At 37.7% G+C, this 27,955-nt stretch overlaps 1 protein-coding gene across 4 annotated transcripts; it reads right to left on the bottom strand.

Annotated features, from left to right (window-relative positions):
• On the bottom strand, window positions 1–27,955 carry LOC138128052 (tetratricopeptide repeat protein 28). 4 transcript variants are annotated; one of them, XM_069044251.1, is made up of 17 exons: window positions 27,785–27,955; window positions 27,672–27,728; window positions 11,571–11,630; window positions 9,826–10,566; window positions 9,239–9,776; window positions 8,729–9,187; window positions 8,457–8,672; window positions 7,575–8,411; window positions 7,366–7,524; window positions 6,208–7,311; window positions 3,165–3,772; window positions 2,923–3,113; window positions 2,606–2,876; window positions 2,256–2,560; window positions 2,056–2,207; window positions 664–2,005; window positions 1–612 (listed from the first exon to the last, which is right to left on the bottom strand). In XM_069044251.1, the coding sequence occupies exons 2-17, from the start codon at window positions 27,693–27,695 to the stop codon at window positions 387–389; spliced, it is 7,233 nt and encodes a 2,410-aa protein (XP_068900352.1). In that variant the 5' UTR covers window positions 27,696–27,728; window positions 27,785–27,955; the 3' UTR covers window positions 1–386. The 4 variants fall into 4 exon arrangements, with proteins under 4 accessions (XP_068900352.1, XP_068900351.1, XP_068900353.1 ...); XM_069044250.1 differs by having other exon boundaries at window positions 27,672–27,955; XM_069044252.1 differs by having other exon boundaries at window positions 8,460–8,672; window positions 27,672–27,955.

The raw sequence follows: 27,955 nt of genomic DNA, 5'->3' as shown, positions 1-27,955 counted from the left end.
TAAAATTTTACATTTATTACCTTTTATCACTATGACAATTATTTGTTATTGCAACAGATCACAAGAATGATTACATACATATAAAAATAAATAAAACTGTTGAATTTTATTATACACATTAAACAAATACAGAGCTATCAGTAATAAATACAACGAATTATTACGCGGTTCAGAGGATAATCATAATAATAAATAAATAAATCAAAATCATCAACATAAAAAATGTTTGTTTTAAAATTGATCTGTCTTGATAGCTCTGATTTATTTTTTTCTTATTCATACAACACGTATAATTTGCACTTGTTTTCGTTTTGAACTGTGTCCTACTTTTGACATTACTATTTCTTTTTCAGATTACGAATCAGTCTTCAGAATGAATATGAACTTCATGTCTGTTTGTTTCTTCTCTGTGACGCAATGGGGGGATGAAGCGTCCTAACCTTTGCGTTAGGCTTTTTCTTATCTCCTGTGTGATAATTAAGGTACTGTGTGTTTTTATAGCTGGAACAGTTCGAATCGGCTATGCTTCGACCGTCGCCTTCATCCCTCCGAGACATCTCCGAAAACGGTGACAACCTCTTCGGCTCATTTTCTTTCGTCTTGGTTTCAGACCTGCGTCCATCTTACCGTCAAATATGCATCACCAAAACTCTACAAACTTACCGCAGTCCTTTCTTGTTCTTCACCTCTCTTTCGAGAATATCCGCAGTGGTGAGATCCGAACTCTGTATTTGTTGTAGTCCGCCTGCTCCATCCGACATCCAAGGCTTGGCCTTACCCTTGCATCCGCAATCTTCCATTTTGCAGCGAATACACTGGTGCGATTTCATCTCCTCTCCCACGTCTGACTCCTCCAGAATCCCTAGAGTTATTTTTTCGAGAACGCTGCCGTCAGTTTGGGGAGCAGAGCTGGAAGCTTGATTCAAGAGTAACTTAGAAAGCGGCGGAGCTAGTCCCAGCCCGATGTTCCGTTCGTGATAGACCTCGGAAATTGTAGGCGTCAACTCCCGATTGATGTGGCGCAACTGCGTGGCTAAAATCGTATCGTGAAGAGTGGTCGACTGGCTCTTGGCATCGCTCTTGCTGAGTTCTTGAGCCGCTTCGTCTTTGTCGCTCGCTTTCATCTTCTGTGGAGTGTTATCTATGTCGTTTGGAGAGAAGTAAAGTAGTCTCTCATTAGCTGGTAGAGTTTCTTCGCTGGGGAGTGTGATCGGTTTTCTGCTGCTGCTCTGATTCACCATATTTTGCGGCGGTGTCAGCTCAGTTCTTACACTCAATCGATCCAAGGTCGACATCGCGTTCCTCGACTTCCTGTAACCGATTTTGCTTCGGATCGTTGTGTTGAACAATTTGGCCTCCATTTTCTCGAGTTCGCTGTCAGAACTGTTTTCGAACATCCTCGTCGGTAAATTGTTGTAGAGAGAGAGATCCACGAGAGGTTTGCTCCTAGATGGCGGTAGTGGCGGAATTTGGTTCTGCGTCTGCCGCCGTAGAACGGTGGCGTGTCCGTTGTCCCAGTCGGTAACCGAGCTTGCAGAACTTGAACTGTCAGGTCTTAAATGATCGTTTTTGCCGTCGCTTTGCGAGTAAAGATTCTTGATTCTTGTCTGGTGCGCTAGTGACAACGCCATGTTCTGGTTTTCTGGTTGTAGAACGACTGGGGGACTAGGCGTGAATGCAGCTTCAGTTTCTCCAGGTCTGCTGATGTTATTCTTTCTAGTTTTGTTGTCCAGAACTGTTTTGGTGGTGTCTGTTGGATTGGCAGTGCGACCGTCTGGTTCACCTCGACGTCTAACGTAACTAGTGAAAGCTCCACCTAAACGTTTGCTTGGTAGCACAGTTCTAGAAAAAGTTGGAGGCATTCTGGGCTTATTTTGAGGAGATTTGGGTGCAGAACACATGTTTAGCTCGTTGTCAGAATGAGAAAAATCATTATCGACAGAAGCCAAAGACTCCAAGCTGCTGGATGAGTCTATGGTGAGACTTTTAGGCGCCTCTTGAGTATCTACAAAAGTAGGGTTAAAACCGAATTTGCAATTGTTCCCAGTATAATACCAAAAAGAGCCAAGAGGGCTTGCAGAGTAAACTGGATATTACGCCTGTTCGCTTGTTTTCCAGTTCTCAGGGTTACTTTGTCTTGTCCAACGTCAGATAAATCGAAACCTAGTGACGCCAGTAACTCGTGACAGCCAGGAATACGCCATAACCTTCAAAAAACAATGTAGATGGCTGCGGAAAAACTAACTGGAACTGACCTGACGTTGAGAGCTACTTCTACGCTATCCGTATCGGAGCCCTTTGCAGAAAACTGAGCTAATGCCGATTGTATGACACCTATGATATCGTCAGCAACATCAGCATTGAGAGTCAGCTTCGACAAAGCGTGGATCGATGTGTTACTTAAGCCTAAAAGAGCTTGAAGGCTTGCTGAGCATTGAGTCAACCTCTCATCGGGATCAGATTGAGGGAAAAAGACACTGCTAGGTATGCCGTTAGAGGCGGGTTCAAATCTGAATCCTACTGACATTAGCAGTTCCCTCCAGCCACTCACAGAGCCCACCTAGAATATTGCATCACACCGCGTCTAAATTCTTCTACTACAAACCTTATTTTCAATGGACTTCTGAGTAGTGTACATGGCATTCTTCTGACCTCGGTGGATTCGTTGAAGACTTTTTTCCACCAAATGCAGCGTCACTCTCAAGGCATCTCTACACTTGTCAGGTATCTGAAGGAGTTCACATAATGCTTGACCCATCATCGCTACTTTATTGGATAACCGGACATTCAATCCCACCAATAGAAAACCAGCCCAGTTAGCTGGATGAGCAAAGTGTTTGGTGTGTTGCACAGTCTGCATGGCTTCAGCTAAAGCTCTGGAGACAGATTGTAAAGTAGAGAACAAACGAGATAAATACATACTTAGCCGCTCTAGTGCCTTGCAGCATAGCTGAATAGAAAGCTCTGAGTAAAATCTTGGATGCAGTTTCTGGAACCGGCCACAGCGACACTAACACAGCTTGAGCTCCTGCTGCCAACAGGGATCGTACCAGAGCCACCAATCCGTCAGAAGTGGCCCAGCCTTGTTGGTCACGGGTGTGAGACGAACTCACCTGATTCGTAATCATTGAAACAAAAACAAATGATTTACAAGATTGACTTACCACAACCAATCGTGCCGACAGTCTCAACGATAAAATATCGGCTGCACTCAAGAGAAACTCCGATAGCGGAGGTAGTTCAGCTGTGGTGGAAAGCTCACTACTCTCGTCCTCTTCAGTTGGGTCGCTCAAGTACAATCTCTTTGCCTGGCTTTGGTCCAAGACTTCAGCCGGACTCAGCACTAGCGACGATAATTTCCAAGAAACATGCGTAGAGAAGTGGACACATTCCGCGTCTTGTATCTGGTTCAAAATTTGTTCTTTTGTGGCAGAACTGCCAAGCAAAACTTGCGCTTGAAGCAGTTCCGCAACCATCGTGGCCTCTTGCTCGGCTTGAGGTATGTCCTTCCAACCCCAATGCTCTGTGACAGCGCTTGGAAGCTTCGGATTGCCTACAATTAGGCTTCTAACCGCTTGATCGCCTTCCTGTTTTCTAGTGCGACCACCACGTAATGAAGACACGTTTGGTACGATCAAAAGCGAGAATCTTTCGCACAAGTATTCGGAATTCTCGCTGGAAGAGCGAAGCACAGGGAAAGGGACGAGATACAGATCGCCCTCAAGAACCAGAATAAGTTCGCGGCGGTTTGTATTGTCCTTGGTAGACGAAGCTGAAATTGGATTCCTGTATTACCGACGGATTGAGCAACATGTGGTGAAAAGTGAAGCGGAAGGGGAGAAAGAGGCAGAGAAAATTAGAGAGACTAACATAGAAGAAGAGGAGAAATACCAAAGCAAGGTAGGAAGGGGTTAAAAGGTATGGGGAGGAAGAAAACACTCAAAATAAAAGAAGTATTAAATAAACGGAAAACAGCGACATCTAGGAGACAAAGAGCAAGCCTATGAGCGAAGAAACCATCCAGGAAGACAAGAAAAGAAGGAAAAGAATAGGGAAAGGCAGAACAGAAAAACGTGAAGGGGAGGAAGAGAAGGTTTTTAGGACAAGCAAGAAAACAGCAAAATCACCGGAACTAGAAAAGAAAGCAGGCACGGAAATGGAAAATATACTGGAAAAACTGGAGGGAATGGAAGTGGAAATAAAAAATCAAACAAAGGAGCTGCGCAAAGAGAGGACCAACACAGAAATAGAACGACTAAAAGGAAAGAATTTAAGAATAAAGAAAAGAAATGCGAGGAAGAGAAAAACAGCATGTCTGACGGCTGGAAAGGAAAATTAAAAATGAAGAAAGAAGAAGAGGAAAAAATAACATAGTGATAACTGGATGCAGAGGTGAAGGAAAGAGTAAGCAGCAGATCAAAGAGGACATAGAAAAGTTTATAAAAGAAGACATAGAGGAAGCTAAAGTCAAAGATTGCTACAACATAAACAAGGATCAACTACTAACGGAAATGGAAGAGTGGAGTGGGAAGGAAAAAATGATGAAACAAAAAGGAAAACTGAGAGAAAAGGAGGAAACAGAGAAGATATTTCTTTATACAGGATGTCTTAAAATTCCGGAATTTCGAAATCAGAGTGTTGTAGGGGATCACTTCGGTAGTCCAAATATGGAAATTAAAAAAAAAAATCGGGACTCCCCCCACCAAGATACATTGGTCTGAAGGTGCACTCTTTGAACTGCGTTTTTTTTTTCAAATGCAGGCTGAAAAATTCAGTGTTTATTGTTATTTATGGTTCTTAAAAATGAAACGGCAACATAGCTAGAATACTCGTAGTATTTTGTTACAGTGCTACTATGAATTGAACAAAATTAAAGTGCTTATATCTTCTTCAGGAAGAGCGATTTTTTTTTCTGAGTATTTACGAGCTCCACTGGGTCCTTCCCTATCACGTTTTGAATTCGGAATTTTGAAACACCTGTAGATAACGATCTCATAAGATAAGAACGAGAGCTACAAAAAAAAAACACGATCCATCGCGAAGGGGGTACAGCGGAGATAGAATGAAGAAAGGGGAAGACTAGAAGTTTTTCAGTGGAGGAGGGAAGATGGTATGAAGAAAACGGAGACAACGGTAATGGTCAAAGGACAAGGAAAAAGGTAGGTAGATGGATAAAGAAAATGGAAACCAGAAAAGAAGCACAAAGGAGAACACAAGGAAGAAGAAACGAAAGTGAGGGGAGAAGCAAAAGTGGGGGTACTATACTGGAAAATACCGGAATTAAATAAAAAAGGAGAAGAATTTTGGGACTACGTAAGATAATTCGAGATAGTGGGTCTGGTAGCAACATGGGTTGAGGAACGGAGCTGGAAAAAATAGAAAAGTCGCTACCAAAAGAGTTCCAATGGGAAGGTGAGGGGGCAAAAAGAGAAAAGAAAAAGGGAAGACTTGCCAGGGGCATCATAACAAGGTTAAATTCGGGATTCAAGAAAAGCGACAAGAAAAGGGAGAAAGTTTGGAGCGAAAGCGGGAAAGAGAGCGGCAAAGTTTGAGCACAGAATGGGCGGAAAGGAAGAGGGCAGGATACTGCCTGAGTGCTATAGAGAAGATAAAAAGAACGCGGATGAGAAAGAAAGAGAGAAGTACCACAGGAGGAACGGGTATGCCAATGAGGAAGTGGAAAGAATGAGAGCAGAAGAAAGAATGATGAGAGCAAGAGGGACAAAGACACGGACAAGCAAGAGAGAAGAGATAGAATCAGAGAATCCAGTTACAACAGGCAGTATGGGAGTGTGACAGAGGAAATTCCGGAGAGGGTGCGAGAGAGAGAAAAATGATGGCGAGTTTCAGATGTGGGAACGGGGAAAGAGAGAACAGGTATTGGGCGGAAGGAGAAGAACGAAGGTGCAGAATGTCCCGCGAGGAAAGTGAGACGATCGAGCACATGTGGAACAGAAACGGCGAAATGAGAGGGAGGGAAAGGAGCGGGAAGAAATACTGAGCGAAGACTGAAGAGAGATAGGATGGATAAAAGAGATATCGAAGAGGAAAGGATGTAGAAAGAGCGGAGTGGGGAATAGAAAGAAAAATGTTATAATTTTTTTATTTTAAAAATACATGCAGGAATCGAAAAGCCCGTAGGGCAAATAAAGCAGACGATGCTGAAATTGGTTGTTGTAGTTTTAAACTTGCCAGTAAAATACTTACTTTTACTTGGAAGAAAATCTTCGAAGGGTTGGATCAGTAGAGTGTACAAAGCGTGGAGACAGGATGGACCTTTCCAAGCTTGTCTCGTTGCGACTCTTGTTGATCCTTGAGCACTGGCGCTGGATCTAGTGGATCCTTGTAACGAAGCCACGGAACCTCCGACACTCCCCAAAGAGAACAAAGAACTCAACGAATAGTTGCTACTGTTCAGCAGGTGCTGACGGTTAACCATTCGAAGAAAACCTGTTCTTTCACTGAGAGTGTCATCAGAGTACTGATCCTCAGCGATGGTGGTGCATGGTGACAATTCCACTCCTAAGCTATCACGAACTGAGGTGACTAATTTTTCTAAAATGCCTGTTCCGCTTGGTATTGGGTCGTTGTTATCACAGGTCTCTTGTTCATTACTCTCGTTCAAACATTTCGAATGAAATTTAACAACTCCTTTAGTAGGAACTATTAACCACGCGTAAAGAAAACCAGCTGCTACGCTGTAGTAAAGAACAGACGCTCTCTGTCGATTTACTATATCTTTGATTTGATCCAAACTATTGGTGATAACGTCGTCGAATCTGTTATGCTTATTTTTACTCCTTCCGTCATTAAGTCCTTGTCTTTCTAACAAAAGATCCACAAAAGCTCTATTTCTTCCTCTTTCGGCCACTACCAATGCTTCATCTTGGCGGTTTAAGCCAACTAAAACCCTCTGTAACACTTGGTAGCTGGATGATTGCAATTCAAACAGAGATAACTTGTAATCAGGTGTATTCCTAGCTTCACGCCGGATAGTTTCTAGGAGATGCGTCGCAGCCTCTAACTGTTTCTGAGCTCCGTCTAGGTCGCCATTGGACCACAAAGTTAACCCGAGACGGTTCCGTATGCGAGCTTCTTCATCTCTTCTGCCTAGAGCTTCAGCGATACATAGACCTTGAGTGAGATAAGCCACGGCTTGTGTTCTATTTCCCAGAAGCTGGTGAACTCGTCCGAGAGAGCTGTACGCTACTGTTTTCGCCAATTGGTCGTTAGTACTAGCCGCGATGGACAAGTGTTGTTCTTGGTACCGCACTGCTTGCTCCAAATTACCAAGAGCTTCATGAACTGCTCCTGTTTAATAAAACAAAGGGGAGTGTGTGGTAATCGGCAAATTGCAAAACTTACCCAAGTTGCCACAGGCTCTGCTTTGCAACATCGGCATTCCGAGTTGTTCGGCAATGTCCAAGTCGTTTTGGTGATACCTTAACGCCGTGCTGTACTCACCCATTTGTTGGTAAACCGTACCCAGACCACAAATCGAATCAGCTTCCATTATTTGGTCGTCTAAATTAGAGCAATTAATAATTTTGTACAAGAACTGGCAAACAATTTACTTAGTTCCCGGGCAATGGCCTTCTGATGATCCAAACAAGAAATCGCCTGTTCTAGATTGCCCAAGGTCGCGTGGAGTTGTCCCAGCTCCCCGTAAGCGGCCGCTTTAGCATCGGGGCTTCCAAGTTCATGAGCTACGACTAGTCGCTTCTCCAAACACACTAGAGCTTGCTGGAGATTGCTTAGAGCTTTCTGTGCTTGGCCCAACCCCCTGTACGCCCTTTCCTGGTCCCTGATGCTTTTCAATTTCAAAGCAATTGCCAGATGTTGCTCGTGGCACTTGGCTGCCTCTTCAGGATCACCTAGAGCATCGTAACAATCGCCCAAATTACCAAACGCTCTTCCTTTGTCGAGCTGAGCGGTCGCAGAACTTAGTCTTTCTAATGTTGCTAACTGCTGCTCGAAATATCCTATTGCATCCTCGTAATGAGCCATATTCAGTCTGGCAATTCCTAGATTACCGTAGGCTTGAGCTTCGACGGCACAATCTTGAAGTTCTTGAGCGCGTTCTAGTTGTTCTTGGTAGCATTTGACGGCGTGAGTGTAATTTCCCAGCGCCATATGAACCGCGCCTAAATGTCCGTGGGCACGACATTCGCCGGAAAGCTCCGACATTTCTTGCCTCAACGTTAATTCCTGCGTGTGGTAGCCTAATGCCTTGTCCAGACGCTTCAAGAGTCTGTGGGCTATGCCCAAGGCCCCACATGCAGCTGCTTCCATTCCCCGATCTCTGTTGCTTCTTGCTAAGGCTAACTGTCTGTGGTACATCTTGACAGCTTCCTCAGTCTCGCCCATTTTTATTAGAACGTCTCCGATGTTGCCCAGAGCTCGAAATTTACCTAAAGAATTACGATTAAAATCATAACAATACAGCACTACTCCACTACCAGGTAGATTGTTGGTCATATGAGCTATTGCTAAAAAGTATTTTTGGCATTCTAGGGATGTCTCTAGTTGACCTAACGCCAAATGGGCTAAGCCTAGGTTGCAGTATGCTCTCCCCATGTTCATCTTATCTTGTAAGTCTTTGGCTAAGGCTAGATCCTGGTCGTAATACCTTACAGCTTCTCTGTAGTTACCAATGCAGTAGTGGGCATATCCTTGAATTATATTTGCAATTACAGAGCTATTTACGATTAAATTGTATTACAAATACCTAGAAAATGACAAGCTTTGGCTTCTCCCTCAACATCAGCAAGCTCCTGAGATAACATAAGGTATTGTTCGTAGTACGGGATGGCTTCTGCGAATTCTGATCGTGAACTCAAACAGTTTGCTAAATTTAATAGAGCGCACGCTTCTCCTGCAGTATCTTTCAACTCTCTGGCAATACCTAAATGAGCTCTGTAGTGCAATAGAGCCATATCGTGAGCCCCTAGAGCTTGATATGCCACAGCCAAGTTGCCATGAGTACTCGCTTCAGAGCTTCTGTCGTGAACTTCCTTGCTTATCGTCAGCTCTTGCTTATGGTATTTGATTGCTGATTCGTAGAAACCCGCCGCTGAGTACGCGTTGCCAATGTTGCCATAGGCTCGGCCCATTCCAGCTCTGTCTTGTAAGTTTCTAGCTATAGCCAAGTGAGCTTGGTGTAGCTTTAGAGCGGCGTCATATTCACCTAAAGACCACAAACTATTTATAGAGTCTGACTAAAGTTCTTTTGACGTACCTAACAACTGATACACTATTCCTAAATTAGAACAAGCTCTTCCTTCTCCTACTTTATCTCTTGTGGCTAGAGCAACATCGAGTTGTCTCTCGTGCCACTGTTTTGCCTGAACGTAATCCCCAGCACATCTAGCGGCATGTCCTAAACCGGCATAGGCTCTAGCTTCTACCGACTTGTCACCAATTGCCTGCGCCAGTCTGAGAACTTTTTCATGATAAACTATAGCCTGGGCAAAGTTTCGTTTGTAATGATGACTAGAGCCTAAATTGCTGTAAGCCCTGGCTTCTTCAACCTGATTTCCTAGACGTCTCGCTATTCGTAAGTGTTGCGTGTGGCAGTCAACAGCCGAGTCGAAGTCGCCCATTGCCAAATACACAGCTCCAACATTGCCTATTTCCCTAGCCTCTTGTAACCTATCACCCATTTGTTTGACCAACTGGACGCACTGTTTGTGAGAAGCTAACGCGTTTGGGTAGTCACCAATAGCAGTGTATACGTGGCCTAACGACGTCAAAGCAGCAGCAGCCGCTTGAGTATCCTACGACAACCTTGTGTAATTGAAAACCTAAGAAAAATCACACACAAACCTTGCACTTCATTGCTAAAACTAACTGGTATCGATGAGCTGTTAAGGCTTCTTTGTAAGAACCTTGACTGAAGTACGCTGAACCCAGGTTACCGTGAGCCCGACATTCTCCAGCAGTATCACCCAAGCTTTTAGCTATAGCTAAATCCTGTTGCATGAACCCTATAGCTTTATCTAGCTGGTTTAGTGCCCAGTGAGCTGAGCTGAGGGCACTAAACACAGAACCTCTTAATTTCAACGAACACGACCCTATTCTTAAAGCCGATTCTAATACTGTAACTGCGGAATGGTAGAGACCAGCTGCCAGTAATTCCTGTCCGACGACGGAAATTAAAACGAAGGGACTCTGGTCTAGCTTCATGATTTCTAGTTGTTGGAAAGTGGGTTCTAGGTTGTGGCGCAAAGGCGACTTGATAGAGGCCTCGACCAGACCCGACAGTAGTTGCTGCGAAGTGGGGTCTTGGGCAAGGCCTTGGCTGAAAGCTGCCAAGGCGTCTCCGTGTCGGCCGAGGCATTGTAGAGCAACTCCTTGTCTGTAGTACGCTTTAGGCCAGGTCGGACAGAGGTCTCTGGCCGTGATCGCATCTTGGAGGGCTTGAGCGAAAAGGCCTTGTTTTAGTTTGGCGGCGGAACGGTTCGAATACAAAATGTGGTTGGTGGGATCGAGCTGCAGAGCGTCGGTGTACAAAGCAACTGCTGTGACAAAGTCTCCATTTTGACAAGCGGTATTGGATTGTCTGACCTTAAAATGTAGCACTTGAGTAACCATGAAGAGAGTCGTAGCATGTTCAATCAACCAAATTTTATTTTTTGGTAATTGTGAACATTTTGATTATTTTCTGATTTAATACATCAATATTGGAATTGTCATTGTCATGTTTCTTATTTAAATTAATACTTTTGTATATTTTCCAAAAAAATTTTCATACACAAATATTATTTCTAAAATGTCCAATAAGAATTAAATTAGAAAACGCTAGAATAAGGACTAATAAGAAATTTGGATCGCCATTAATACGGGCCTCCAGACAGACACATCAGAAAAACTCTACAAAGTAATCTAATCCACACATCTGCTGTCAACATGACAGCACGGTCTCTGCAGCGCCAACGGCCAAACAATAAATTACTTAATGTAACACTGCAGAGTCTCACTAACTGAGAATTGATGATTCGTCAAAATTTTCTAATTGTCACTTTATTATGTTATTATTTATTTAATGGTACGACAAGCTAATCAACAATTTTTTAAACGTAAAATGAAAGCAGCTTGAGGCTTATAACTGGGAAAGAAAGGGTCATAAACTTTACTTCACATCAAATTGCGATATTAACACCAAGGTTAAGTGCAGTATTATAAATGAATATAAAATATCTGTGTTTATGAGATTACAAATGAGAACCGTTTAATGGTTATGACAAGGTTGTGAGTATTGTCCATTGTTGGTAAATCGATTAGGATTAGAAGGTAGACTCATAATGTTATTACCTTTTTAAAGTGCCGATTTGCATTATAATCGCATTTCAATATAACAATATGGAAATGCTTTTACATACACAGATATTTGTCACTAGTCAAGACTACTTTCCTGTTATTGATCAAGTAAATGTTTTTCACATATTTTTCTTATTTTATGACATACAATTGTCAAATTTTTACAACAAAATTTACATCAGTATAATTGAAGAATATATATTTGAAGATAAAATAAAATTTGGTTGACTGTACAGTTCAATAAATGATACCTTTTCCAGAAAGAGGGCTCGATTAGCTGCAGGTAGTTCCGACGTGCCTTCCGGTTCAACCTTAACACAAATTTAACTCTATTAAAATTTCAAAGTAGCAAAACATTTCAAAAGTATGTAATCACGTTTGTAGAAAAAAAATGGGAATAGGACTTATACATGAAAATGGTAAATTGTCAAAGATGGAAAAGAAGTACTAAAATAGAATTAAATATCTAATCCATTAGCGTTGGTGAGGAAAAATATCACTCTGCGTTTAAATGAATAAATCGACTGGAATTTTTCAAATTCAATTATAAGTTTCTTGCTAAAAAAAATTTTTTCGTAAAAGTAATTTTATTCTTAAAATTATAAAAACCGTTATAACTTTTGTTGTTGTAATTTGATAGTTGATATAATGAAAAGGAGTAGCACCAATTTAAAAGGGGCCGTTACAAAAAGTTTTCTTACTTTTACATCATTTTCCAGCCGTCTGAATATTCCGCCAAATCCGCGCAGTTTTCTACCACAGACGCTCCGGAAATACGGAAGGCCTGGACTGCGCAGTTTTTCCTCTGAGGATTTCCGGAGCGTGTATGGGACGCATTACAGTAAGGAAGCGGTAAGGCCTACTGCTTTTGAAACAAATCGGATCAGGTGCTTTGGAAATATCCACTCTTTAAATCCTTTGTTCTGATTTTTAGTTGTCGCATACCTATGTGGACTGATATAATTAATTGTCACAGTAGGCAATGGCAGAAAGGAAAAAGAAAGAGAAAATTGATCCGCGGTATGCCGTTTCAGTAAAAAAAAAAAAAAAACGTTGGACTACATTTACATAAAATTTATTCCAAATATTGGAGCAACTTCCTTATTTACCATATCTGGCTCCGAACACTTAATTACCTACTTCTTATCGTCAAAATTAAAAGAACAATTTCCTGGTACATGTTTTTTGGACCAGGTAAATGAGTGGCCTCCGGCACTAACAAAAGAATATTTTTGTAAGAGATCAAAGCACTTTATAACATCACAGGTAAGAGTATCTTCAGGTGACTACATTGAGCAATAAAATTATTTAAATGTCCATAATCTTTTATTTCTATGTTAGGGGCAATAAAGCACCCCCATACTGTCTACCTTTTGATTTATGCTTTAAATAATGTTAGACACACAAATTATTTTGTTATGCTACACCTACAACTATACATACAGGGTGTATCTGAAATCCGTGTGTTAATTTTAACCAGTGGAAGAACTCGCCAATTTATGAAACTTTTCTTCTTAACATTTTGCAAAATTCGCAAAAGTTTTCCAAGATGTTTTGCCCCCCTATTTTTACCAAACGAGTCGTTTTTTGCGATTAACTTGTCTCTGTTTTTTTTTATAATTTTAATTATTTAATTGTTTCTATAACAATGTAACTTTTTTTGATAAGGGTTCGTTTCTATCACAACAGAAAATTTTAGTTCTTACCCATAGGTGAGTATACATTTTGATGGCTAATTTATTCCAAATTTTAAATCAATTTGTAACGCTTTTTCGTAAAAAATTCAAATAGAAAAAACGTTTCATTTAACAAGGTCTGCTGTGTGTTAAAATTAACACACACATTTTAGATACACCCTGTATATGTTTATCATAATTTGAATGAATTTTTGTATTTAGAATATATTCGTACATCAAGGTTCAAAGATTTCGGATCTAATCACTTTTGCACAGTGGCTTGTTAAGTCTTTAGTTAATTAATCTCTCTCTATTCAAGTAAAATATTAGCAAAATCCGTTCAGTTGTCACAGTTTCACAATAATTGTGAAAATAATAAAAGATTTAAAAAAAAGCGTTTAGAAAAGAACGCCATTGAAAACGAAAGCCTCTTTAAAAAGCCTTAGCGGAAAAAATATCCGTGATGTAGACAGAAAGGTTGTGAAAGACAGCCATCCAGCAAGAAATTATAACCAAGATGATGTTTTTTTAATCATCGCATTAGTATGATCCTGCATTTTGCATAAATAAGCTCAGTGCACGGTAGGTGTGGCAATGTTTTTCGTCAGAAAAAACAGAAAAAAACAAACACTAAAAGAAAGATTATAGAATTTATAATTGTCAAGAATTTTATTACATATATTCCTCTCTCATGAACGGAACAGATGGAATGCCCTCATCTGAATTCATCACGACCGTTGCAAAAAAGAAAAATCGATAATATTTCTTACAACAATCATAGATTTTTTTCGGAATTCTGAACGATTTTTTTTTTTATTTGAAACATCACGGTTACCAAAAAATATACAAATAACTATTAAACTTACTAGAGTAATCAAGGTTAGGTCAGAATTTTTATATGTTAAATCTATGTACTTTAGTGACTTTATGACTAACATTTTAAGACTATCACCAAACCTCCGCAAACCACTTTGTTTGGAAGCACGCGATTGGCAGAGTCGAGTTTATTAGTTGTTTTGCATTTTCGAATGTGACCATTTGAGTTATCCAGATAACGCATGCACTTGTGCATACAAAACATTGCGTAATTGCCGACAAGTAATTAAGTTCATTTCTTGCAATAAGTCTATAACATCCTGTACGTTTACAGAGAGCAAGAATTAACTTGAAGAGAAAATATGCAAATTACTAACATAACAGTACATCGGATAATAAAAATGTTTGTTTATAAATTATCTAAAATCTCATCCTACGAGTACCAGAAACTTTACTGTGTTGTGGAAAGGATTAGAAGGTGCAAAAGAACATCGCGTCTTACGTTGTGAAGCTGATTTATTATCAAAATATAAATAAATGTCATATTTCACTATGAAGGTAGATTTCATGAATTTGAATGCTTAAACAAATACGTAGGTATTTACAAAGTTTATGAGAAAGTAAATTTAACAATTAAGAAATTTACTTTTTCTTTAAACGTCCGTAAAATATGACATTGCACTGCTGCATTGATAATGCTAAAGTGTCACTTCATTGTCATGGCATCTAACGAGCTGATAAGCGTCCGTGAAGTTATTATCTCCGCTGAGGAGCGTCCATGAAGTTATTATCTCCGCTGAGGGCGTCCGTGAAGTTATTATCTCCGCTGATGAGCGGCTGTAAAGTAAACTCGCTAAATCCTACCTGATTTCTTAACATGTCTTAAATAATTTGTTATGAAGGTTTGAAGAAAAAATAGTATATGTTATTCGGAGCAAAAATGGTTTTATGTGCTTCGGCCGGTTTGTCTGCCTCACTGCGTTCGGCAGCCAATCTACTAGCCGCAGCACATAAAACTTCATAACATAATATACTATTATTGACGAAACAGGTACTAAAAGGAAAATTACTTTGGAGCATTAGTCACTTATCTAAATGTTTAGAAAATTATTCGCTAATACACTTGTTTCATAAATAAACAAAAATCTCTTTAATGACAGCGCCCACAAAAAGTTCATCATAATTTGTTGTTTCTTCTTTCCTAATCCTAAACATCTTCATTTAAAAGTTACACTATTCGTACTTTACAACCAATGGAAGAGGCGAGACAATTGATGCCAAAAATACGAAATCAAGTTACATAAAAATTAAAAAGTTGCATATTGTCAAATTTGAAAGATTTAATCATTGCCGGAGTAACGAAATACAATAATTCAAAAATTAAACAAATAAAAAAACATTAATAACGAATAAGTGTTCAAATTGCCTTCCATTCTGAGCCAAGCATAGCCCAACACGCCTCAGACGCTTTAATATTTTCGAAAACCAAACGGTTATGTCTTATTTTATTTGCAGCTTGTTGAATTCGATTACACAAATACAGAGTGTCCCTGAAGTGCGCGGCAAAATTTTAACCACGAGCTACTAGGCTTCATGTAGAACTCGGAAATAGTAGTTTATTTAATGAGTTGGGTTTTTGGCCCACGAGTGCCAAAAAAAGGCCCAATTTACACACGAACGAGTTGAATACAACGTTTTTTTTGTTCGACGAGACACTTAAAGGCTCCAAATCGCTTAAAATCTTTAAAATTAGTTTGACGTTTCGGTTTGACAAGTTGTGACATCTATCAAAATCCGTTCACACAGGAGAAAATTCTCAAATTCTGATCAGTAGGAGAATTTGATACTGATTTAACTATATATTTTGAATACAAAGTAACTTGATATAACAATTACACTTAATTTAGAGCATGATGCCTCATCGGTTATTTTTCGACTCCTCCAGTTCTTGAAGGATGAAATTTAGGAAGAGAAATATTTCAAAACATCATTACTAATGGACGTAGCAGTTACCATTTAAGAGATTTTTGTTTATTTATAAAAGAACCTGTATACTTTCCGTATTAATTTAAGAATTGTGGAAGAATTCATATACTTTTTATGTGGCAACTGTGTGGGTAATTTCAAAATATCGGGTGTGTCAAAAAGGACGGACAGCCGTTTTAGTAGTATAGCATAGCATAACACAGACCCCGATTTTGTACCCAAAACTGTTCTGCAGCTTTCAGTTAAAGAAAAAACTCTCAGAAAGTGAAAATGAAAATGGCAGCAACGCAATAGGTAATTAAAAACTACCGTATGTAGTTGTGTTGTCATGGTTATTTGTTTTTCTCTTAATCGTTGGTCAAAACGCCAATTAAGATTCACACTGGGATGCCTTCCGTTAGGAAAACGTATCTTCTGCGGCACCAAGAGCTAAATACAGTAAAACATACATCTTAGGTAAAACTCATTTTGAAAACAATTTGAAAACTGTCACAATTTTTGGATATCTGTTGAGATTTGAGATTTGGCACATAAACTAAGTTTCCACATCAATAACAGGATTATTTAGTTTTGCATATAGTTTAGTTGTAACTTCGAAAAGCTCTTGCGCGTTAACGAAAGGGCAAAACCAAAAAAAAAAATTTCTTCCTGTTCCCTAATTACCCTAAATTGTGTATCTTCTTTGGTGTCCGTCCTTTTTGATACACCCGATATAACCTTAAAATACAATTTAACAAATGTGGTTTTCTTTTGTATTTTCCACAAATCCTCGTATAATTAAATGACGGTTTTCCCATTAATAAAGCACTTTCCTATTTCGAACCAAAAACATTTTCGATGAAAACATGTTATGGTTAAGCCACAATGCGCAAATAAACGGAAAGATGCTTTTGGTTCGTTTGTTCGGCACGTGTTACAGCCAAAAACGCAACAATTTGTTTTATCTATCTTATTTTTAGTCATTTTTAAATAATAACTTTCAATTAAACCGTCGTTTTGTTTTAAAAACAGAAACTAGCCACCTACTTGAGCATGCCTTAATTTAGTTCATCAAATCTCACTAATAAATGGAAGCAAACGAAAAATGTTTCATTGATCAGAACAATATTTCAAATAGAGATATCCTGAATGTGAAAAAACCGGAATTGGCACTTTAATAAAACTGATTGTTGCTAAACTACATAATAAACATGCACAATTAGAAGGATTGCAATCTGTGAAAGTTTATTATGTGCCGTACCGAAAAAACTACACACGACCAACTACTATTCAAGCCGATTTGAAATAGAAAGCTAGCACTCCGATAACCTCCCGTGCTGAAATGTACGTAAAAAGTTTGTGATCATTTCTACAACACGTAGGTACTGACTACTGAAGCGAAGATATCAGAATCGGGAGATGAGGCCAAAGGTGGTGTTATCTACTTTCTCGATTTAGTTGTATTAGATGTGATGTACCATAAATCCCTCTTATAAGCTTTTTACAACCAAATTACTTTAAACGTATAATTAAATATTGTTAAGAACTAAAAAAGAAAGCTAGGAACAATACATTATATTATAAATATAACATCATATCTCATCTCAACAGCTTAATCTAAAATTGCGAGAAAATGTGTAAATCCTAGTCTGGATACAGTTCCCTTGTTCTCTTTTCCAAATAGATTGGAGTAAAAAGATGCCAAGAGAACCGGGTCGCGTTATAAACAACACCACTACAATCCGAGTATATCTACTCGTAATTACGTATATGCGTACTTCAAAATTCTCGATGAAATTATCTTTAGATCCGTTGTAGCAATCGCAGAACTTGAAAATGGTGTTATGTGTACATAAATTCCAAAGTTTCCTATTACAATCGATTCTTTAACACAAAATTGACCAACTACAATTCATAATGAAGTTTTCAATGCTACCAAAGTTTCATTTTCCCAAATTTTTTGCTAAAATCATTTTTATATGACACTCTGAAATTCAGATCAGACAAATTGTCAGGCAAATATGAAAGAATTCATCATTAAGAAATTTTTAACAGGGTAGCCCAACCAATATTAACCGAGGTAGGTACAGTTAATTTCAAAATTATAGAGTACACCTGAAAAATCAAGAAGTCGATTTATTACAGTTTTTTCCACATGTAAAGATGCCTTTTTGAAATTTGAACGTCATTTTTTTAAATAGGTTAGGTAAGTTTGACAACATAAAACGTCGCAGATATTTTAGAACATCATAATATTGTCTGTTTTATCCTCTGCATGGTGCTCTTCGCGATGTTATTTTAATACTGGGTTACCCTCCGGATCGACCACCCTTCTTCTAATTTGGAAAGAATGAGCACTTTCGCGTTTTCGGTTAGATTAGGCGGTTTGTTTGTCAAAATTGATATTGATCATTAACAAAAAATGTAAGCGCATTTCACACTATAGAAAATTAGGTGTACTCTATAACAGTTTAGTTTAAATCTGTGAAAAATGTATTTAATAAATATGATGTTAGCGAATTTTAGTGTGGGAAAACCACTGAACATTTATTACGGTGTATTTTGTCAAAAATAAAATCAAACCGCTGAAGCGGAAATAATTTAGCGTTAAATTCTCAGAAAGTTTGGATAATTATTGTCTTTGGAAATAACATGATATTTACTAAATGGTTTTGTTTCAGGATGTTATCGTTCATAGCCTATTATTATAACGGCTGTTCAAATGAAAAGTCAACAAACTGCCTATGACTTTTTGATTAAAGAGAATTAAGCGAAAAAGAGATGACTCCTTCTTTGACAGGTGTCAGTTGTCTTTTGCGAGTGTATGAAACGGCGAGTTAACAGTTGTATCCAAGCCAGGTGTTTGATTCAACTGTTAACTCGCAGTTTCATATTCTGTATTGAATTTTGAAGCGCCACTTTGACAAACCAAATCAACCAATAAATGGTCTCACGGAACTAGTAGATTATATCATTAAGAGTAGAAGTGAGTCTTTTTGTGCTAAGCCCAGAGATTGAAGACCGAGACAAAGTCGAGGTCGACAACTGGGCGAAGCGCAAAAAGACCTTCTACTTTGAATGACATACAGGGTGTCAATTTGTGAAGTAATCAAAGTTGTAATAACCACTAAGCATTAAAAACCTTACTGAAAAATCAGATTCGTTTTTTGACGTTTAAAAAGTGTCGAAATGTCAGTTTAAAAATATTCATTTCAATACCATTGGTTCATGCCACCTCCATGTAACATTTGTTCCAAAGCTCCCTCTCTTTTGATAACCAACTCCCCTTCAAACAGCATTCTGATTGGCCAACTTAATCGTCCTCTAGCTCTTAAACCATTGGAACCTGGACATTTTTTTCTGCAGATTATCACTCAGAAGTTAATGCAGAACACCCCCTTCAAGGGATGGGCGCGAATTCTGGGACACCTGTATACTATTTTATCTTCAAGCAATGTACTCGTAGGTACTTTCTGCAAATTTCCAGATAAAACTTTTCCAAAATGATGAATTTTAGTATCCTGAACTTTAACTAAGATAGCAGAGCCCAAATCTTCGATATCTCTCATTGTCAAGTTGGTGATTTCATCATATCACAAGCGCCGGTCAGACATGATAAATGATAAATATTTCGTGTAATTGATAAATCAATCGTGACAAATCCCTGTGGACACTTCTACTCCTAGGATTTGAAATATTCCTACTCCGCTCAGAAAAAAAATGCCACTTTAACCGTTTCTATGGAGATACACAAAGGCGCGATTTTCGACCGCTTGAAGATATGACGATCCAATGCGAAAATTTTTAACCAATTAAATTGCAGCATTTTTCAAATCTAGACCAATCAAATTGACTTCATAGTAAAAAAAATTACCCTACTGATTAGTAGGACTTTTTCGTGAAAAAAATTATGTAAAAATAAAATTCCAAATTTATTATGTCAAAATGAATGTCAAATTCAATTAAATGAGTTTTTGAAATTTTTAGTTTGTTATATTTAAAAAATCGCAGTAGGCATATGCGACTAAACACGTTATTGAGTAAACACTTAACAGATGCGGCAAACATTCAGGAATCAAACACCGTCAATTATTTTAATTTATGTGCAACGATTTGGAAGGTATGAATTTTCGAAAGGACCCCTGCAATTCGGAATTCTAGTAAAAAAAGCGCCACTGATCAAAAACGATGGCAGATAAGTAAAAACGATCTCTGTAGATTTGATTCACAATTTAACATAGAATGCAAAAATTAAATCAAACTGGGTAGGTTCCATTTAAAAAAACATAACTTTAGTGTTTTTATAATATCTGGACACTCTGTATATATACGGCAATATTTTCCGAATATGCAGTCGAAGCGTAGCTATCATCTAGAAGAAAGAAAAAGTTGATATCTGTAATAACAAACAAGTTATGGAGCTTTTTCGCAACTCTGGGACACCTGTATGTATAAAAATGAATCGCCGTTCGTTAGTCTCACTAAAACTCAAAAACGGCTTGACCGATTTGAATATTTATTTTTTTCTTTTGTTCGCTTTAATACAGGGGTGGTTTAAAAAGAAAAAAAAATTGGCAAATTTTTTTTTAATGTTCGTAATAATCCGTATGGGTTTTTTATGTAAAGAAAAACTGGAAAAGGAAGCCCGGAAAATTGTAAAATTCGGGAGAAACTGAAAGTGCTTTTTGTGATGGATATACATATTTTTTTTTTTTTGTTTTGTTTTATAGTCGTGAAAAAGTTTTCAGGAAAAAAAAAATCGGGACAATTACAAAGGAAAGTGGAAAAATTCGGGCAAACCTCAAAAATGATAATTTTTCTATGCATTCTCGATCATAACTGACGATAGGAATGACATACATATTAATTCTCTTTTTTTTTTTTCGATATGCCCCGGGGTGGAAATAACTCAATTGAATGTTTTCAATAGAAAAAAAAATCTGGAAGATTTGGAGGAAAATCTAGAAAAACTAAATTAAAATAATTCGGGGAAAACTGAAACTGCTTTTTTGTATGAACTCAAAACCATAACTCAGGATTCGAACGATGGCTATGCGTAATTCTTTTTTGGTTTTGGATAAGTTTTCGGAAAAAAAATCGGGACAATTTTAAAGGAAAGTTGGAAAATTCAGACAAATTTCAAAAATTATAATTTTTACATATTTGCTTGATGCTTATTTTTTTGTTTTCAATTGAAAAAAAATCTGAAAGATTTGAAGAAAAATCTGGAAAAACGCAATCCAGTAAATTAAAATAAAATTACATTTATGTGGCAACTGTATGGGTAGGATAGATTTGAGTTTTCTTTGACAGTTCATAGTCGCGCAATTTTGAAAGTTGTCAAATCAATGTGTAATGGAATTAAAAAAATCAAATGCACGCTAATGAAATGTCATACAAATGTCAACTCTATCCCATTCACACAGTTGCCACATACATTTTCGTACATAGTTGCAATACTTATTGACAATCATTTTGAATCACCCAATAAAATTGCTTGAGGTGATTTCAAATTTAATCGAAGAAAATAAATAATTTGTTTGGACATGAAATTCTGACTTAATTAAATTGTGGAACAAATTCTGGAACAAAACCGCATGGTTCTAACTCGATCACATTCCAGGCACATCACACATTTCCAGCATTTCACAAATTCACAAAACGATCACAAACAAATTTAGGTATTGAAATTTGGACAAGACAACGTCTGTCGGGTCAGCTAGTTTGGTGTATAAATAATAATTAAAAACCACCGATAAATAAGAGAGTTATGGACTCGTCTTTTTTTAGGGACACCTGTATATGATTACTTCCCACGTACATCAAACGTGCGTGTTCAGCCAATCAGAGCGCTTGCTTTTATCTAATCAAAAATGTTTATCGCAATTAAAACGTCCTGCTACTCTGTCATCAGTCAAAAATGATTAAAATTGCATGCTACTCCTGTCAGATTTTCAAATTGTTTTTAATAATTGTGTTTTTAATAACTGTATTATAAATAAATAATTACCTGACGTTAGAATTTATATTCTGGAATTAATCTTGCCAAAGATAACACGACCTAATTTTTTATACTTGACAAACTGCTGTAAAGCAAAATTCATGGGGCTTTCGGATGGTAAAGTAAACCACTTTCAGATGGAAGATACGTAAACGGAAATAACCATATTACATGTCCTCCTTGCAATTCATTGTATTTTCACCTTCTAAGTAAATGACAGTTTACAGGCATTTGTGGTAACTAAGTAAAGGAGTAGTTACGGGTAGAACCCTGTAATATTTTACGATGCTCATCAAAAATAATTAATCAAAACTAATTAAATAATGTTTGAAAAAGTTTATTATAAACACAAACAAATCAATTGTTGCAATTACATACGTTAATAATGCATTCTGATCCGTCTTCGAAAGTCATTTTCATACCGTGGGTATTTTCTTGCACTTCAAGAAAATCGCCTTCAAAGTCTTCATCGGGATTAAAGCGATTCTTTCTTTTTGCAACAATTTTCACAAAACTTCTGACAGTATTTTTGTTGTTTGTCTCAACACCATGACGACGTAGGTATCATTGTGCCACCGCCTTTCATTACAAATATCATCTTTTTATAAACATAAATAACAATTAAAAAAAGATGTTTAAAGGCTGAAGGTAGAAATAAAAGCTTGTATGCAACTCGCTTAGCAATTAATCTTTACGGGGCTTACTGGCTTATGGAGACTCGTTCCTTCGTCACTCGTCCCACAAAATCCAGCGCGCCCGTAAAGATTAATTTACTAAGCGCGTCACATAAATAACCTGTCTGTTTGAGATTAAGCGCCACAAAACATGCCTTTTTCGTCTTCTCTGGACCACATATAACTAATTTAAACAAAAAAGAGCCACTTCTTTGTTGTGTTAAATTTTATTTCTGATACAAAAGACACCGATAAAAGTTTGCGTCCGCTTAGTAAACAGTGTCGAGATTTGGAGCAAAAAAGTTATCTTAGCAACAGTTGGTGTATTGAACCCAAAAAAACCCAAAAAGTGCAATTTTTTTCCAAAGAGATAAATGCCTTTATACATTTTCTTCTTTAATTTCGTTGCAACTGTGAAAAAAGCAACATGAACGTTGATGTGCTTGATAGGCCACAAAGCCGTGGAGTGTTCTTAGCAAAGATTCAGATTGCCACAGACCGCAAGTAGCCCGAATCTTACGATAAATGTTACTCGCGCTGCCATAAATAGGGCCTGAATAAGGTATCAAATCTATGACATATATAGAAGACAACCTTATTCCCCTCATGCAAGGGCAACTTGCGAGAGAGAATACAGTTTGATAAGGCTTTGGGCCATCAGAGTACGCAGAAGTACTGCTACGACGCTCCAAAATTAGATGGTAGAGACGACAGGAACCAGAAAAACAAACTATACGGAACCGGCTTCATGAACATGAGTTTAACGCGAGCAGACCAGCTAAAGTACCCCCTTTAAGCCCTGGACAGCCTAGAGCAACAGGATTATTTCCTCAAGAACATGTTAATTGGAACTTGGAGCAGTGCTTTTCACTGACGAATCCAGATTCTGGTTGCTTCACATTGATGGACGAGTTCGAGTGTGGAGACGCCCAGGGGAACGGCATTTAGACGAGACCCTAGAAGAAAAGGTTCCATTTGGAGGAGGGTCCATAATGGTTTGGAGTGAGATAATTTTCAATGGACGCACGGAGCTCGTGGTCATTCGTGAGGGGTCTATGACTGCTCGGAGGTACATAGACGAAGTTTTAAAACCACATGTGGTACCGTTTGCACAGAATATGGGTCCAGAATTCATTCTGCAGCAGGATAATACCTGTCCACACGTAGCCAGACTAGTGCTGGAAGTGACGCTCTTGGATTTCGCTAGGAATGCCTTCTTCTGCAACCAAAATGCGATCTTCTCGTTGGCGGTCAAGATCACGCTTATTCAGTTAGAAACGACCGAAATCACGAAGATGCTGCACAACGTTTACAAAGGTTCGTGCATTGGGAAGTATCCTTTGAGGCAACCTCTCACAATAGATTTGAATGTCCAGGCGCTTCGCCATAGATCAAAAACCATATCGGTTTTCTCCAGGTTGATGAATGACATTTGTGATTTAAATTGAGGTTAAGATTGATGTTCTTGTTAAAGTGACTTAATTTTGAATTAAATGACAACACAAAAAGTCTACTGTGATTTTTTTTTGACCCATTTTTTCATAACATTCAGTGGCTCTCAAACTTTTTTTGAAACATTGTACACTGACCGGCACCAAAAACGACTCATTATGATTTCTTTAATAAATGATCTTGAAATCATATTTGTGCTTATTTCCCTTTATTATACACTGAACTCCAAAATTAACGCATCACTTTGATTTTTTTAATTAAAAAAGCAAGTTTTGAAATATTTAAAAAAATATGTCAACAACAATAACAGCTGAACCATGGGAAATATTTTCAACACATTTTCTTACAAAAAAGAGCACATAAATGTAAAAAAAATACAAAAATTCGAAAAGGTAACATCACGAGTAAAAATGAGAAATCAAGAAAACCATCGAAATTTAAAGATTATTTTCCTGAAATCTTATCTAGCGTTAATTGTAGCTCAATAACGTAGTGGCATGTTAAAAATGAGGTTTCTGTTATGATTTTAGCCTATATTTTGCCAAATATCCAGAAGTGCTCTTGTTAGCTGACTGAAGTCATTTGGACGTCCTTACATTGCCTGTAACATTTTTTCCATATTATCCCATAAGTGTTCGATTGAGTTGAGGTCAGCGTTACGTGCTGGCCACTTCATAACTGATATTTCAATAGTCCTAAATTAGTCGGAAATTACCATTGCAATATGTGGCTGTCTATTATCGTGCATATAAATGAAGTCTTGCCCTACGAATAGGGCATAAGGTACAACAACAGGTTCCAAGATGTTCGTGCTATATCGATGTGCATTCAAATTGCGTCTAACTAAAACCACCAGCTCTGTAGCTACGTCTAAAGATATTCCTATCCATACCATTATTGACCCTCCCCCAAAACTCTCTTTAGTAACGCAATTACACTGCGCATATCACTCACCAGGTCGTCTATACACTATTACCTGTCCGTCAGACTTGTATAGACAGAACCTGGATTCATCGAAGGCCAAAACTCTGCGCCAATCTTGTTCGACCCAATTGACATGTTCTAATGCAAAGTTTAAACGGGCCCTCTGAAGAGCTGCAATTAACTTGGATCTAGTGGCTGGTCTTCTCGGATGTATCTGATCCTCCTTTAGTCATTTTCTAACAGTATTTTCACCCAGGCGGAGTGCATATTGTCTAACATGCGATCTTGAAGTCGGAGAGTAGTGAGAAACCCTTCCCTAATGCTTATTAATCATAAGTATTGGTCCTGGTGAGGTGTTGTGATCCGTTTTCGGCCTTGTTTCCGCCTCCTTGTGTGCCGTCCAGTCTCCCGATGTGTTCTTAGAACTTTAGATACGGTAGATTGGTTCATACCAAAGTGATATGCTACAATCCTCCGACTCTCTTAATTCTGGGCTAACAAAACCACTTGCACGGACTTTTTAAATGCGAAGTTGTTCCTAACATCACCCATATTAAAAGTAAATGAAGATTGATGTCAATACTGATTAAATTTTTCAACTGTTACTAAAAAATTATTTTCGAGTAAATTTAAAAATTGAGCAAAAACGATACTTTTGCTCATTTTTGTACACAGTGGCTGGAAATTTTATTTACTCTTGTAGAATGACCTATGTTTTTCCTCTATTAATTTTCAGTGTGTATAACAATTTTTTGCTTTAAAGTAAAACTTTTCAAAAAAACCGTAAAAATACAAGTGATGCGTTAATTTTGGAGGTGAGTGTAGATAAATTGGGATATTTTCAATGATCTGGAGTGCTATGGTCACCATGGCAACCGACTTGTTTTGTTTAAATAAATTATTAGAAAATTTGCGCTACTTTAATTTGACAATACGAGATACTAATCCAAAATGCTGTTCAAATTTTGGCAATTTTTCATAACAAAATTTTTTCTAAAAAATTGCTTTTATTTTTTTTCATTAAAATTTTATTTGCTGTGTTTAATGTTTTGTTTGCCGGATATTCTTTAGCAAAACATTACTTAAATAACACTTATCAATACAACATGATATCAAAAAAATGTTGTAAGACAATGAATTACTTAATTATATTAATAAAATTCAAAGTGAGTCGTTTTTTGTGCCGGTCAGTGTAGTTCCTTTTTGTCGAAAAATATCAACATTTGTAGGTATAAGGCATTATTGGCTCAATCGTTACTTTTTGTGGGGTTCTATCACATGTTCAAATATCTGCACAACCTTCAAAGTCACCCTGTACATATTCGAAGTATTAAATTATTATACGGTGCGATCAATTAAAAAATAAATCGAGTCGGCGTGTTACCTATGGCAACCCATGCTATAGCATAGGCTCCAAAGCAAACTCGATTTATTTTTTAAATGATCGCTCGGTATTAGTTTACTCTAAACTTCAGTGGAATGGATGTCGAAATCTGCTCCTTGTTTTATTTTTATGTAAAAGAAAATGTACGCAAAATATTCACTTAGGTATATCAATGAGTTATTGGGTGTAAGTATATCGGTTTTGATGGCCTTGCATAAATCACTGACGGAAACATCAAAACCCCATGTAACGATGTGATTTCTTGCGGTTGCACTACCTGACAAGACGCCACTTACTACACCCACTTCTAGAAGAACTCCTATGTAAGTACCAAGGCATACATTGTTCTTGCAAGACAGAACCAATTAGCTTCAACTCAAAACTTAAAATTTTTCATATTTTTGAGAGAAAGGTCATTTTAACATCTGCCATAAATTTTTATTATTAAAAATTTATTATTACTATTAAAATTTAAAGACCTTTCAAATAATTTATCACACGACCTCTCTTGCTATTTGAAATTTCAAAGTGCCTTCTTTACAGATTGACGCTTCAGTTTTAAGTTGTAAAACAGTAAACTTGATACCATTTCATTCATTTTTTGTCCCATGTTTCTATCTTGCCTGGTTCAAAAGTTAAGCAGGGGGAGAGAACTATTTAGCTCCGATTGTAAATCTAAGTATATATTTTAGTGTCCGTAAAACACATTTATACTTGTAATAAAGTCATTTTTCATTACTTTATATCGATATAGATACAAATCAAGACTGCGACTTGGAATTCTTCATGTTAAATTTTATGAAAGAGTTTTTTAAGAGCATTCTTTGAGGGCATTGTCACTATGAAATAGAAGATTAGTAGTTACGAAGAACATTACTTCAACTTTAGTTTGAAATGAAATGGGAAGAAAACGCCTAGGCCGTTATTATTGTAAACGGCAAAATATGTTTGTTACATTCCATCCTGCCGTAAAGTAAAATTTTTGTTTTAAAAAGAGAATCCACTGTGGATATAATTAAGTCATTAAAAAATAATTCCAGTGTGAACTAGTCTTCGGTTTATTATCTCCGACATTTTTGACGACCTGTCGCTATAATTTGTCAAACGCCAAATCAGATAAAACTAGACCGTTTCCTTTATGTTCCTCTCCTACTTTGCAATTAAAATGAAAATTAAAAATCAATTTTGTCAAGTTTTGTTGGTGACTTTGGAGAGTTCAATGCCGGGGTCATTCTCTGATTTTGCGTTGAAATCACCGCGAAAACAACATTTTCCAGACGTCGTCGACTCTACCCCCCAGAAAATATTATTTCAACTGATTCGCCCTTATAAGAAGCCCCCCAATCTTGACTCACAATCTGGTACAAAATTATACAACTCGTAAAGAAATTTATACATTCACATAACCTCATTTCGCTTATCCTCTCTCAAAAACCCTGAAATCTCCATCCTGTACCTACCTCCGTAAAATCCCTGTGAGACATTATTGGAAAACTCGATTTTCTTGCACATCCTCACTGAAACACGCAAAAAATCACTTTTAATTTTTAAATCACAACCGAATCATTTCCACCATCGTCACCAGATCACGCCGACTTTTACAAAACAAATGGCACTCAATCACGGCCCGTTGCACAGATTTCAGATTTTGGTGAAAATTTGTTAAATCCTCGGAAAACAAGTGCACAGAATCTAACAGTTATTTACCCGCATTCTTCGAAACGCCATATTGGAATGCAGGTAC

Source organism: Tenebrio molitor, chromosome 4, assembly GCF_963966145.1.
Source record: "Tenebrio molitor chromosome 4, icTenMoli1.1, whole genome shotgun sequence".
In the NCBI taxonomy this organism is placed as follows: Eukaryota; Metazoa; Arthropoda; class Insecta; order Coleoptera; family Tenebrionidae; genus Tenebrio; species Tenebrio molitor.
The sequence above is the reverse complement of the archived record's forward strand: the minus strand, read 5'-3'. Positions and strand labels throughout refer to the sequence as shown.

Coding starts and splice junctions, on each gene's coding strand:
- LOC138128052 (XM_069044250.1), bottom strand. CDS start 27,695: ATGTCTCACAGGGATTTTACGGAG. Junction 10,567..11,570: donor GAGCCCTCTTTCTGGAAAAG/GTATCATTTATT, acceptor CTACATTTTAAG/GTCAGACAATCCAATACCGC. Junction 9,188..9,238: donor AATAGTGTATCAGTTGTTAG/GTACGTCAAAAG, acceptor TGTGGTCTTTAG/GTGAATATGACGCCGCTCTA.